At 37.0% G+C, this 13,466-nt stretch overlaps 1 protein-coding gene across 6 annotated transcripts in view; it reads right to left on the bottom strand.

Moving 5' to 3' along the window:
* Window positions 1-13,466, bottom strand: part of SPAST (spastin) — a 36,162-nt gene that overhangs the window by 15,224 nt on the left and 7,472 nt on the right. For 3 of the 6 annotated variants that reach the window (XM_065630926.1, XM_065630928.1, XM_065630929.1), the window contains 4 exons: window positions 9,995-10,090; window positions 2,675-2,859; window positions 1,518-1,651; window positions 1,088-1,181 (listed from right to left, as the gene is read on the bottom strand). In XM_065630926.1, coding sequence (XP_065486998.1) covers window positions 1,088-1,181; window positions 1,518-1,651; window positions 2,675-2,859; window positions 9,995-10,090 — 509 coding nt within the window. The remainder of the gene's footprint in view (window positions 1-1,087; window positions 1,182-1,517; window positions 1,652-2,674; window positions 2,860-9,994; window positions 10,091-13,466) is intronic. The other 3 variants (XM_065630930.1, XM_065630931.1, XM_065630932.1) reach the window with 1 other exon arrangement.

Raw genomic sequence — 13,466 nt, 5'->3', positions numbered from 1 at the left:
TAAAGCACTGTAAAAACAAAGATGGTACAATGACATTTTCCTTCTTCGTAAGAATACCAGAGCACACATATTTGATGCCAAAGCTTTTTTTTTTTCCTCAGGACTAGTATTCCTGTGATGCTACGCCAGGTTCAGGGTTTCTTCCCTGTGACGCTTCAAAACCAGAAACTGCATTAAAGGAAAGAGGAAGACCACAGAGCAAGTCCAGTCACCCATCAACATGACAAAAGAGACCCACAGCAAGCAAAGAACAAACAGCAATTTTGCTTGCATAATCAGCACTGCGGTAAATCATTGTATGCAATTTCTGCAAGTCCAGCAACTTTTAGCAAGTCCAGCTTGAGAAATGACTGATTTAATATTTTTTAAAAGTGGCTCAAAAAATTCCAGAAATATATAGACCAGACCTGAATCTAGGCAGCCAAGTAGAGGAAATCTGCCCTCAAATGTTACACACCTCAGCATATTTGCCTGTTCACTACGCTTCTTTGCATCTTCTCCTGCTGTGAACAGACTATTCAGAATGTCTAACTGACATCCACAGAGAACATGACCACAATACCAATTTCATATTTTTCAAATCAGATAGTGTCATAACTTAATTTACCTATACAAATCTCATCTGTTTCACTCTCCCAGTTCTGGGCTTTGTCCTTTACACGTCCATATAGGGTTGGACACCCAGCTATAGCCGTCTGGCATAGTCAGCCTCACAAATTCTCAGGATTTTTTGTTTTGTTTTTTGTTGGTTGGGGTTTTTTAGGGCTTTGCAGCTTGCTGGTTTGGTGTTTTGTTTTGTTTGGGGTGGTGTGTTTTGTTGTTGTTTTGTTTGGTTGGTTAAGTTGGTTTGTCTTAAGCTCTCGTCTTCATCACTTTCTCCAACATTGACTAACCGGAAGAAAAGGAATTTCAGAATTTCATGGTAGCATTTTAACACATAAATTCATCCTCCTTTTGCATCACCACACAGATATCAACAGCGATCGTAGCCAGTAAAGACAGCATTCAAGAACCACCACTTCATGTGTGAAGCACAATACATTTCTTTGATTCTGTCAAAGACTGTTCACACCCCCCAGCTGCTTACCTCAGGTCGCAGAGAAGGAAGGATAACAATTTCTTGCAAAGCTTGTTTAGCCAGTTCCTGCCCTGCAATATCATCGAATTTGACAGCTGGCCCACTAACAAAGAAATGGAATACTAATTAGTCTTAACAATGAGATACTCTTTTTCAGCTGCAGCTGACTAATTTAATGCATTTGCCTATTTATATAGAACCTTTTTGAGGAAATCTACAAATTATATTGCTAAGAATTTAAAAAGATAAGCATCTAAAAAGACAGGCATTTCTGATTTGAATTTTCATCCTTTTGCCAATGTATCAACAACAAAAAACCCCCAACAATCTCCAAAAGACCCACAACAGACTAGAAGTACTAATTTTATTCCAAGTGGACAAAGACTGTACTGAAAAAGAAGCTCTCTGCATTGAAAAGCCTACTTTTCTTCAGACTTACCTATCAACAATCTCATTCAGGATAAGATTAGCAAGATTACTGTCCACATTTCTAAATATCTTCAAGTCTTTCTTTTTTCGAGGAGCAGTGGTAGGAGTAGAAGGCTTATTTGTTCTGCTGTTTTTAGGAGCAGCCTGGAGATGGGGGAAGGAAAACAAATAAATAACTCAATATTTTTAAAGCATTCTGTTAACAAAATTACTTTTACATTTAATTTGCTCCAGTAAAAACTAAAATGTTAACACATACCAGATATTCTGATGCTGCATTTTGCTACAGATCATACTATCATATTCAGCCACAGATAGAACACCATAGGCTCCAGCAGAAAGGAGTTTTTTGGTTTGATTTTGGTTTTGAGGATTTTTTTTTTCCTGAAGACAATCCTTTATATTTAACTAAGGCATTTTCCCCCCAGCATACTCCAGAAATAGAGCATCACAAACTGTTTCAGATTCTCAGTGCATATGAGCAAGAATTTCTACTCCTGTCATGCTTTGCTAACAGGCCACTTAAAAGCCTTCACATTATAGCAGCAATAACTCTTAACCATATTTATGTACCATCCGCTCTGCTCTTTATTCTGCTTCACTGTGGGAGTAGCAGAGGGGAGATAAGGACAGAAGGGAAAGAGATGGGTCAAAAGGAATGCAGCATTTTTGCATCTTATTTGTATAGGACTTACTTTTGTATTTCAGTCATAATTTAACCACAATTTGCTTTTCCATATGGTTGCAATACACCCTGTGCATGCATACTTCAGAAGAGAAGGAACGTCTAGAGGGAAAATCTGTAGTTCTGGAGTAAGAGGTTGGTTTTTTTTTCCTCCATCTTTTACGTACTGGGACTAAAATTTATTTTTCTCCTAGATAAGCTTACCTCAGTTTCCCATGCAATTTTCAAAACGAGTATTATCATTTATCACTGCAATCACAACTAACATACATTTGCCCATTCAGCTACCCAATATCCCCTGATTTCTAAAATCTACTCTGCAGCCTAGCTCAAGAGGCTTGGCCAAAAACTTAGGGGCTTAGGGTTTTTTCCAGGATCTTTCTGCTACTACAATACTGCAATAAAGGCAGCAAATACAAAGTTTGTTCTGGAATTTACATTGACTTTCTAAGCATATACTGCTATATTTATCCTTACCATACCTTATGAGTTGAAGCTGCAGGATTAGGTGCTGGTCTAGACACAGAAGATGATATCCCACTGTAGCTAGGTGTTCTGTGGTGACCTGAGAGGCCTGTGGATCCAGTTTTTGCAACAGTTTTTGAACGAGGAAGAGAATTACTCGTGTGTGTTAAGGGATCCTTCTTTTTTGGAACTGCTCCACTTTCTACAAAGAAAACCATTAGAACGAGAACACTTTCAGTAGCCATACTTTTATCATCAATTCTAACTTGAAGACAGTAATGTTGACATATTTAATACAGTATTATAGCAGAATAATACACATTTTTGAAGAGGTGTAGTACTTTTAAGGGGATATTGGCTGTAGGTTTCTCCTAAAGGTAAGTTTTGAAATGTAAAGACCTCTCAAAACCAACAGTGGTTAGCCATCTTAGAAAAGCTGGAGATGGTTAAATCCCATAACAAGGGAAGAACACCATCTATTCCTTAAGACAGAACACCAGCCGGACATTTTTTGTTCCCTAAAGCTCCTAAAAATAATAATTATAATAATCCCCAAATTTCAAGCCATTAGATTCAGAGCAGTCATTCCTTAAGTGATGTTGGCAGGTTAGCTACTCTGGATTCTAGCCAATGCTGTCTAGCACCTTGAACACAGAAGCTTCACCAAGGCACTTTAATTTGGGAAAATTCCAAAAGTTATACTTGCAAGCAACTACCAGGAGCTTTTTCTTATAACTTTGTTTCACTTCAGGTATCTCAAGGTATAAGTAAATTCTGAATAAATAGCTCTGAAGCAGCTTACCTTCCTACATTTATAAGTGTTCAAATATTATATCACGCCACTGAATTCAAACACCACCACACATTCCATTCACACCTCCTCTAAATGACCTCCATGATGGAGCAGGAAGGTCTCAAATTAAGCTACAGATGAAACTTAACATATTGGCCACAGGTGATTGAACTACAAAAGGCCATTTTGGTCCAGAGTAAGTGAAATAGCATTTAATTGTTCAAAACAGAGATTCAGAGGTAAGAACATGCCGCAGTGAGCACGCAGGTTGGTCAGGCCTGTTAACAATTAGAGCACAGCATCAGACTGGAGTTTTCTGTGGTGGGAATACAGTACTGGAAGCTGTCTGGTACAGCACTGTCGTCTGCAATGGAAACTGAAAATACGGCCTTATGTTCTTTTGAAAGGATGAAGGAGCCTTTTGATTAGATAAGAGAAATATGGTGTCAGAGGTAAGGAAGCTCAAGATGGATTTCAGCTACAAGTTTCTTCACTAAGCTTTCGGAAATCTGTAACTCACTTTGACTTGTTAGACTTAAGCAATAAGCCAAAGAACTCAATTTTCAAGCAAGTTAATGACTCTGTGAAAATTTTTAATTTATAATATTGCAGTTCAGTTAAAAATACCTTAAGTAGAAAGCCTCATCATTTTGAATGTTGTGTTTAAAGAATTGATAAGAATATCTCAGTGAAACAGTACCATGGAAGGATCAATTCACTACTACCATGTTCTCAGCCTCTTTAAACATAAAAGTCTTACATACTACCAGGAGCAAATCTTTACAAAGCCCGCAGTTATCCATGTGTTGAACTACTTCTTGGCTACCAAGCTTCTAAAGCCTTTCTCCAGCCACAAACGTACCTCTTTTAAGAGTTACGGAATCTCTGCAGGGGTCATCATAAACAATGCAGATGTACCAATGTGCAAAAACAAGGGAACTTGAATAATATGATTAACTACATTTACACATAAGATATTACTTGGAGGAAAACAAGCAAATGAACAAACCAACCAACCCCCAAACCCCCAAAACAAACAAAACCCACTAAGAAACAAAACCTGCCTACCAAAAAGCAAACAAAAACCAACAAACCACAAACCACCACACCAAAAAAAAGCAAACCACAAACACACACCACCATGAAACTGGCTACTGGTTACTGAATAAATCACACACAGACCCAGAGCTGGTTAAATTCCTTTAGTCATCCTTGCCCAGGAATTTCCAGGTCAAAAACTCTTCAAAATTAGGCATACTTAATAACTTTCAAATTCAAAAAGTAGTATATGAACCTATTAAAAACTCCAGCTACTCCACACTTCGACTGGTCCAATTTAGCAATAGGTGGCACTCGGTTTGTTCTTTTTCTGGTTTGTGTTTTTGTTTCGTTTTGGTTTTCCCTTCAGCCTCACTTGCACAACTGGCTTAGTCAACAAGGGATGGCTTCAAAAAGCTTAAGTAGTTTTTCTCCATCTCCTTCACCTTAACATGTTGCTCAATTATCACACCTTCCCAGAACTACCCCGATCTATTGAGAACAATACACACATTGCAATTTTGAGAATCATAAAATCGCACAGGTAAGGAATATTTCAGGAAGCTGGAAACACAGGGAAGGGGAGGCGAAACCAGAAAGGCTTCAAAACAAATTACGATTTACTCTAACTGTACCTCCAGGAATCAAGACCACGAAGTTTACACGTGTTCTGTGGTCAGTCCAGCTGGGCAGCACTGATGAACTACTCTTGAACAGACTTGTTCACTGTCAACTCCAGAGATGGAACTTCATTTTAGATACAAATTTTCATTGACGCAGCAAATAAAAATGTGATCAAACTTCTCAGAATTACAGTTTATCTAAAGTTTACCTATTTCTAAAGAGTGAAGTGTTTAAGAGCACATGTATGTCTTGTCAGACTGACAGCACCTATTATTTCATTATGTAAAATATAGTTTTGCTGTAACAAATGCAAAACCGCCAAAACACATTTCTTATCCGTTTGTATTTATCTGCTGAAAGACTGAAAATGTGCTGCAAGTGGCCTTAAAACCTTTGTAGCATCTCCAGCAGCCTTGTGCCTAATGTTTCACCATTCCATACAAAACAGTAAGGCAGTGCCTAAAATAAGTTCTAATCACAAAGACAGACCATGGTATTTTTTCAAGCGTATTTGAAACACTGAACAATTAAATTGTTTACTTCATATATGCTTATACAAGAGTAATAGGGACTTGATCATTTTGATTTTACTCTCCAATTCTTGACTGGACAGAATAATTTACTTCAAAGCTCTAAGATAACGCCACTAGATGATGCAGAAACACAACTATCTGATCCTGAAAACGTGCCTGAAATTTTAATCTGTCATCCAAATAAATACATAATAAAGAAATTATAAACAAGCAAGAAGCAAATTTTTGTCTGAGGTTTTCTATCAGTTAAATTGTGATAAGCTGCAGACACAGGTGCCCAATTTCAGACTCCCTTACAGAAAAAAAGGTTAAAATGCATTTAACTGTTTTTAAAGGTAAAGTGAAGTAAGGATATGTTTGAAGAACTTTAAGAGACGCTGGATTATACTACACACCTGGAAACAGAAACAAGCTGGGAAACATGCAGCTCTAGCTTATTTACTCAATAAAGATAGCAGCGTGCTTTGTATTTCTGAAAAGGAAACCAATTATATTATCTTTTGTGCATCTAAGACAGATTAAGGCACATCTTAATGAATGCGTTTCTGCTGGTTTACAACTTCTTAAGCATTCAAAAAAAAAGTTTCAATTAAAATTATAAGCAGCAGTTCTAGTATTGAAAAAGTTTCCAGCCTCTAGTGGTTAAACCTTATAAATCACCAGGGAATAGTCCTCAGAAATTCCTTACGTATGCCTATTGATAACTGATATAAAGTGACTATGAGAAGTTATTTTATGTGGTTTGTGGACCATAAGTTGGAAAAAAAAAAAAATATCAGTCTAGAATTTTCTTTATGTAGCTTTATTTAAAAAAAAAATCTTTAAACTGCTTAGCTATAAATTTTCTGCAAATATTGCATAACAAAATACATGTAGCAACTGCAAGACTGATAAGTTATTCAGGATCAGCATTCACGATAGCCTCAAAACAGGAATTCCTTCAAAGATTATATTCAGATTTTTCAAATAGGTACATTCAAGCAATAAAAACCAGCTAACAGAAAACTTCACAGTTGTTCTCCTTTCTAAAATGACCAAGCCATGTCAGTCAAAGAACTAATTTTGCCAAATTATGGTGTTAAAAATGATCTTACTGATACTACTTCTACTTGGGAAACTCCTTAAAAAACATCAGTATTAAGAGTAGAATTTTTGCAACTTGAAAAACATTGCCAATATAAGCCTATTAAAGACATGCCAGCAGATGCTTCCAAGTGAAAAACGAGATAAAAAACTAGCTACTTGCACAGTGGTAATGTTGTGGTAAGAAATAGAAATGTAATGCTTTCTCTGATCATGTATCATGCTGAGATTTACATGTTAAGTGTAAAATGGTACACCGGTATTATTGTAATACTATCAGTATTGTATGCCCAGTAAATAAGTTCATAAAACATAAACACTGCCTTCGGCAAGACTGACATAATCTCCTTCTCCAGTCAGTCTTAAAACAAACAAAACAAACACTCGCAGAAGAAAACATGCATGTCTGAGGAAAACAAAAAATACAGCTAAATAGTTTTACATTTAATTTAAGACTGCTATTAGAACAAGAGTGATGATATGCTATATATATATATATATAAATAAACATGTATTTCAAAAAGTTTGGGGTCAAGGCCACTTGTCATTACTCTTAAGTTACTGCATAGTCTTCTGCAACTGAAGGGCAGGTGATACTGCTCTAATGAGGTCTTATAGAACCTTATTAGAAATCTATCACATAAATATTGAAGAAAAATCTCTAGGTATTCAGTGAAGCTAGGAAACTATGGATGAGGAAGACAGGGACAGGTAGCCATCTGTACTAGAATCAAGCAAATGGATCTGAAAGACTGACATGAATAATATCCTGAAAGAAGGAAGAATCTCAAGTAACGCTTTGGAAATAGAAAAAATGTGCAGTACAGAGGTGAGAATAGAACAGCAGACAGAATTAAGAACCAAAAATATCTGTAAAGACTTTGGCATTTAAAGGCAAACAAAAGAAAGCAAAGCACTTTTGACCAAAGAACAGGCAAAAAGACGCTTGAAGTTAGAACTCTGAATGACCATGTTTCAGGCTTCATAAAATCCTGGACTTCTAAAAATCCCCGCCTGATCAGGCACCAGCACAGGCAATATTTTACATAGGTAGAAAAATGAAGCTTATGACAGAGCCCTGTGGCTCAATACCTCTGCAGTACCTCTACTGCCTCAGTAACAGCAGTCCGCTTATCTCAAGTAGCCTGCAAGCTGATTTTGTACAGTTTTCTAGGAATTTCTCATCTACTTTGTGTTTTCAAATGATTGCAGTTGTCAGCGTGAAAACAACATCTTTATTACAACATGTATAAAGGAAGAACAACAGCAAGATGATCAGCAGATTGAAGCAAAACCGATACAGTACTTTTAAGAACAAACTGTAGCACCAATGTATTCTTACGAACAAGGCTGTTTCCCCCTGCACCTCAAAAAAAGAGACAAGAGCGTGTGAGCACAGGCACCGGCCAATTAAGAAATTCAAACAATAGTTAATAGGCTGACTTTGCTGGTACTCATCAGGGACCCCACAGCTGCAGGATAAATTCAGTACTTTGGGTAATCCCCTGGCTTCCACAAGTTATGAATCTGAAGTTTACCTTTGGCAATGTAAATGCAAATGGCAATGGAACAAGGCTCTTGAAGCCTTGTTCAAAGTAATCAGTAGATGCCTGATACTTGTCTCTGGTTTATGACCTGCTCTTTAGTCCTTCTGTCTCTCCTAAGACCCACTGAGTCTGGTAAATGAAAGTTTCTCTGTTAGCCCACACTCCTTTTCAGAAAGCGTGAAGACAGTCTCTCAGATAAACGCATCCCCAGAAGCCTGTGGCCCTTTCCTCCAGTTTTGCAGAAGTGGTTCAGTGCTTCAGCCTCTATAAACCACCAGCAGTACGACTCCAAATGGATAAATTGACTAATAGCACTTTCCACAAGTGACTACCTTCTGCTACAGGAACTTCTGTAAATAAAAACACCTGCCACAGAACAGGCAAAATGTTTCTTCATTTCCAGCAGATGCCAAAGGATATTCTATGCTTTGTTACTAAGTAAATTAACAGTCGTAAGAGTGACAGTTCAGTTTAATCTTCTCCTGCAGTATTCGATTCTGAGATACGTTGAGAAAAGGGTACAAAAAAACCCCAAAGAGTTTAAAGAAAAAGCTGTTCATACTGCATCAGATGAAGCACGTTATCAACGTTTGTGTGCATATGCATGTATTTGTTCATTCAATCTCTAGCCAACCAGGTAAAAAAGCAGGAGTTGTACTAGATCATTTAAGGCAAAGAGTTCTCAGGGTCTGTCTATGTAGGAACTTATAACAAAGAGCCATTTTAACTACATATTTTTGACAAATGCAGTTAACAAAAATACCACACATACAGTAATCTAAAGGTGCCTAACATGACATAGTTCCACTACTTTAATTTCTCATACATTAGAAACAATAAAACCAAACAGTAAGATTACTTCCAAACTAGAAATGGAACTTCAAAAACAAAGCATGTGGTTTACACTACATTTCAAGTTTAGTTACTTAAAAACTGAATATTGCTCCTGAATCAGCAGACAAGCTTTATGAATTCCATTGCTTGTTAGCTCTCTATTTTAGTTAACCTCATTGTAGTCTACTGTATGAATTATCAGTTGAGATAACAGTTGTGACAATAGCTCACTGCGAGCTTAAAACACTTCCTGGAGACAATTCACAAACCTCACAGTAACTTTACTCCTTGTTTACGGATAAACAAGTTTACTTCTGCTGTTTTAGTATCCCTGGTGCAGTCTTCTGGGAAAGGATAAAAACAACCTTATTTGACAAAAAGCAAGAGCTGTTGCTCTGCCACGTACCCCTTGTTTTAATTGCGTATCACTTTCTTGGAGTAAAAAACCCTGAAATTTAATACAGCTTAATTCAAATGCATTCACTCTCCCAATATTGTAAAGAACTACTCATGTAGGCACAATATGTAACCTACATATCCTACACTGACTTTGACACTTTCTAAAACAGGTTTAATTTAATTCCTTTAAGAATGTAACGTAACAAATATTTTCTAAAATATTGTTTTAGTAAATAGTTTTGGATTCTAGGACAGGTATTTTAAGAGAATGGAATACTACAAAATAAAACAGTGTTGTCAAAGCCATAGAAAGGATGGAATGTATTTTATATAAAGCGTTTAAAAACAAATATATATATATATATATATATATAGGGTTTTTTTTAAGTTGGTGGGGCCGAAACATAGCATTGCATTTTTTTTCCCTGTAATACACCAGAAACTGAGAGACATCCCCTCAATAGGCGCTGGTAAAACCAAACCCACCTGACTGGAGATGTCCATTGCGGCATGCCAGGTTAGTACTGTCATTATAGACTTCCATTTGCGGCTTGGATATTTGCAAAACTGCCTGCAGCTTCTCTACATAGTAGACAGAGGGGGAGGGAGGAAAAAGGACAAAATAAACAAACAAAAAATAAAAATGAACCAAGAAAATTTATGTATGTTGAACACACAAATGTCAAGTTTGGCTTTGTTATACTTGATACAGAGTTAAAGATCAAAGGAGTATTTCTATCTATTCTACATGTCCAGCAAATTTGTAAGAAAACTCCGTCAGTATGAGCATGACTGAAAACAGCTTTAAAACTAGCCATTTATGCCTGAGTTAATTACAACTATATTTCCAGTCTAGTGACTGTAGTTACTTCCCAAAGTAATGGTCAGGATTAATTCAAATTCATTTACTAAATATTTGTGTTGATAACCCATTTCTGAAAGTCCTCACCAAGGTGTTACTTCTGACCAACTGCCAGGAGTCATTACTTTTCTGCATATTAAATATTTCACTTATGTAGTAACAGCCAGACAACATTTTACAGAAACCTCAACTGTTCAAGCAAAACCCCATATATACATTACGATGACATCTTTCAAGATCCCTATTTAGAAATACAATTGCCTTGAAATCAAGTCAATAAAATTGTCATGCAATCTAAATTCTTTAAGAGGCTTAACTTCGGAAACATCTGAATACAAGATTTATAAGGTTAAAGATTAAGGAGAAATAAATTAACTCTAAGAAGTCATGATAAACCAGCCAAAGCATAAGTCAAAGAGGTGTAAGGCTGCAAAGGACACAAAATGAGAATTAAGTCTCAGGACCATCTGTTCTCCACAGCTCACCTACCATTCCTGCTTTTCCCACTGCACTAAAAACCTCTAGGCCTTACTTTTGGGGTGCTTTACAGCCTCTTCCACTTTTAATTCACACAGCCCCATCCCTTTTTGTAAAAACAGAACACGGTTTGTAAGGATGCAAGGCAAGGCATACACAGCCACACTACCCCTCCCCCTGCCTTTTTTTTTTTCGCCTCAAGAGATAACAGCACCAAGAAGCTGCAGGAAAACAGATGGCCAAGTAGAGTAGCGATGTCCTCTGGCACCACAAAAGCACGTACTGCAAAAAAGCCGAATGCTACTGAAAATGTCCATAGCCAAGATCATAAATGCCCTGACTGGAGGAAGAATTGCCATTCAGAGCTTGTAGACCATACAGCCAACAGGCATAAATACTTCCTTCCTCTTCTTCGTCTATTACAGATCTTTTTCCAGTCTTTCTGCTTCATTCCTTTCTTCTGCCTGCTCCTGATCACTCACTGCTTAGCTTCCCTGAAAAGGATCTTTAGACCCTACAGTTTAAGTGATAGTTTAATAATAATATCCAGACTGAACAAGATGCAACTTAGAGTGAAAGCTTAGTAGCAAATATAAAAATGTGGAAAGCTGAAGTTCAAGATTAGTATGTGCAGCCAGGGCTTACTTTGTTTTAAACTGAAAGCATTGAATAGTCAGGTAAAACAAGAAACTGTTAGTCACACAAGAACAGTCTACACACAACCACGGGCTTTGTAACTTGCCAGAAGTCACTCTAAGAAACTTTCCTCTGAACAAGTGTAAGAAAATGCCGCTAGTTACACTAAAAGGACAACAGGGAGTATGATTGTAGTAGAGGGCACAGCGCCACGGGAGGAGACAGTGGGGAGAATAGTCTGCTCCCTGCCCAGTGCATGCAGTCTGAATGGAAAGTACACAAAGAAGCTTAGGAAACAAAATTAGTATTAATAGACATGGTAAGACATTAGATAAACAGTTAAATCTTGGAGAACATTTCTGAAGTTTACAAAAAAAACCCCACTTCCTAGCAAATGACCATAATAAAATCAATTGCCTTGGGCAGGAACTCAGGAAATGCTATTTGCTTCAACATTGCAGTTGGACACTGGGGTTATGCCACAATTATCAATGGCTTAGCAAGTTCCTCATATTCAGGAACTCCAAAACTGCAACCAAAAAAAATGTAATCCAACGTTGCCCAGTTTCAATTCAGTCTTCTCATCACATTACATATTAACATGTAATTTTAATATTGCACACAAAATTATGTTAAGCACATACATCACTTTTCTTGAGACACTGTAGTTGTAGAGTCCTCTGGAATAAGGAAATAAATTGAACTATTAAATATTATTCCGGGCAATTAACAGGACACCCTGTCACCTCACGTTCAAATGCTTTCTCCCTATGTCTCCAGACACAGAAAAAAAAAAAAAAAGTGTTTAGAGAATCTCATTCACTATTTCTCCTTGATGACATAACATTGACATAAACCTACCAAGCAAACACCACTGCAGCCATTGTCTTATTTAGGCAACGCTAGATCTTGAGTTCAAGGTAACTGATTTCTAATTTTAAAAAAGTTACCCTGTGACAAAAGCCTGAAGCAAAACTACCATCACCTCCAAGAAAGTGGAAGAATCCCAAAAGGTGTCCATTGAAGCCCTCACCCTGAGGTGCTCTGAAACACACCCAGAGTAACTTCAGCTTTCAGGCTGTGTCATAGTGCAGCTCTAAACAGAATAAGACACTGCAATACATAGCCTCAAGACGAAAACAGGACCCAAAATAGTAAAGCCATTCATGGTAGGCAGCTACACCCTCTTGGTCGAACATTAAAAGGAATCAGTGGTGTGATGACACACGGTGATAACACATGGGTGTGATCAGACATCCCACTCCCATCAGTGGTGTCAAACACCCCCAGTGGTGTCATGCAACTTAAATGTACATTGATGATCCAACACACTAAGAAGAAAAATAAAAGAAAAAAAAAAATCAAAGAACTTAGCACTTTTAAGGGATGGTTATAATCTGTACAATTTAATTTTCGTTTTCTATGTATTACCAATATAACTTGCTTGACTGGATGGCATTTCAGTCAGGCAGTCTGCAATCACATCTCTGTCTAGCAAGCAGGATGAAATATTTGATATTATTGTCTACTTTAAGTTTGTTTAATTCTGCCAGCTAATGCAATAAAGGACTTGCCTTTTCTCCCTTAAGAAATGAAGAAATTCCACAGGGCTAGAAGAAAACACCTACTCTTTGATCTTGAGACCTGGATTCATAAGAAAATTCACTTTACTGAACCCTAAGAACTTCAAGAGCCTCAGGTTTACTTCAACTACAAAAGCATCTCTACACTACTTAAAAACTTCTAAATATGTTACTATAAATAATGAGCTAAAAGCTGTGTTTAGAATTGCACATGCAATTCAGGTCTAGATTACCTTATATTTCAAAAAAATCCATGTAAAATGACATACAAATAAATAAATAGAGATGCTGTCAATACTTGAAAGTTGGTTAGATGGTATAACAAATATTACTCAAATAGGTACATAATGATCAAGTTTGGAGGAATTTAAATCCATCGGAATATCTCTCCAAACAACAT

This window comes from Caloenas nicobarica, chromosome 3 (genome assembly GCF_036013445.1).
Source record: "Caloenas nicobarica isolate bCalNic1 chromosome 3, bCalNic1.hap1, whole genome shotgun sequence".
NCBI lineage: Eukaryota > Metazoa > Chordata > Aves > Columbiformes > Columbidae > Caloenas > Caloenas nicobarica.
The sequence above is the reverse complement of the archived record's forward strand: the minus strand, read 5'-3'. Positions and strand labels throughout refer to the sequence as shown.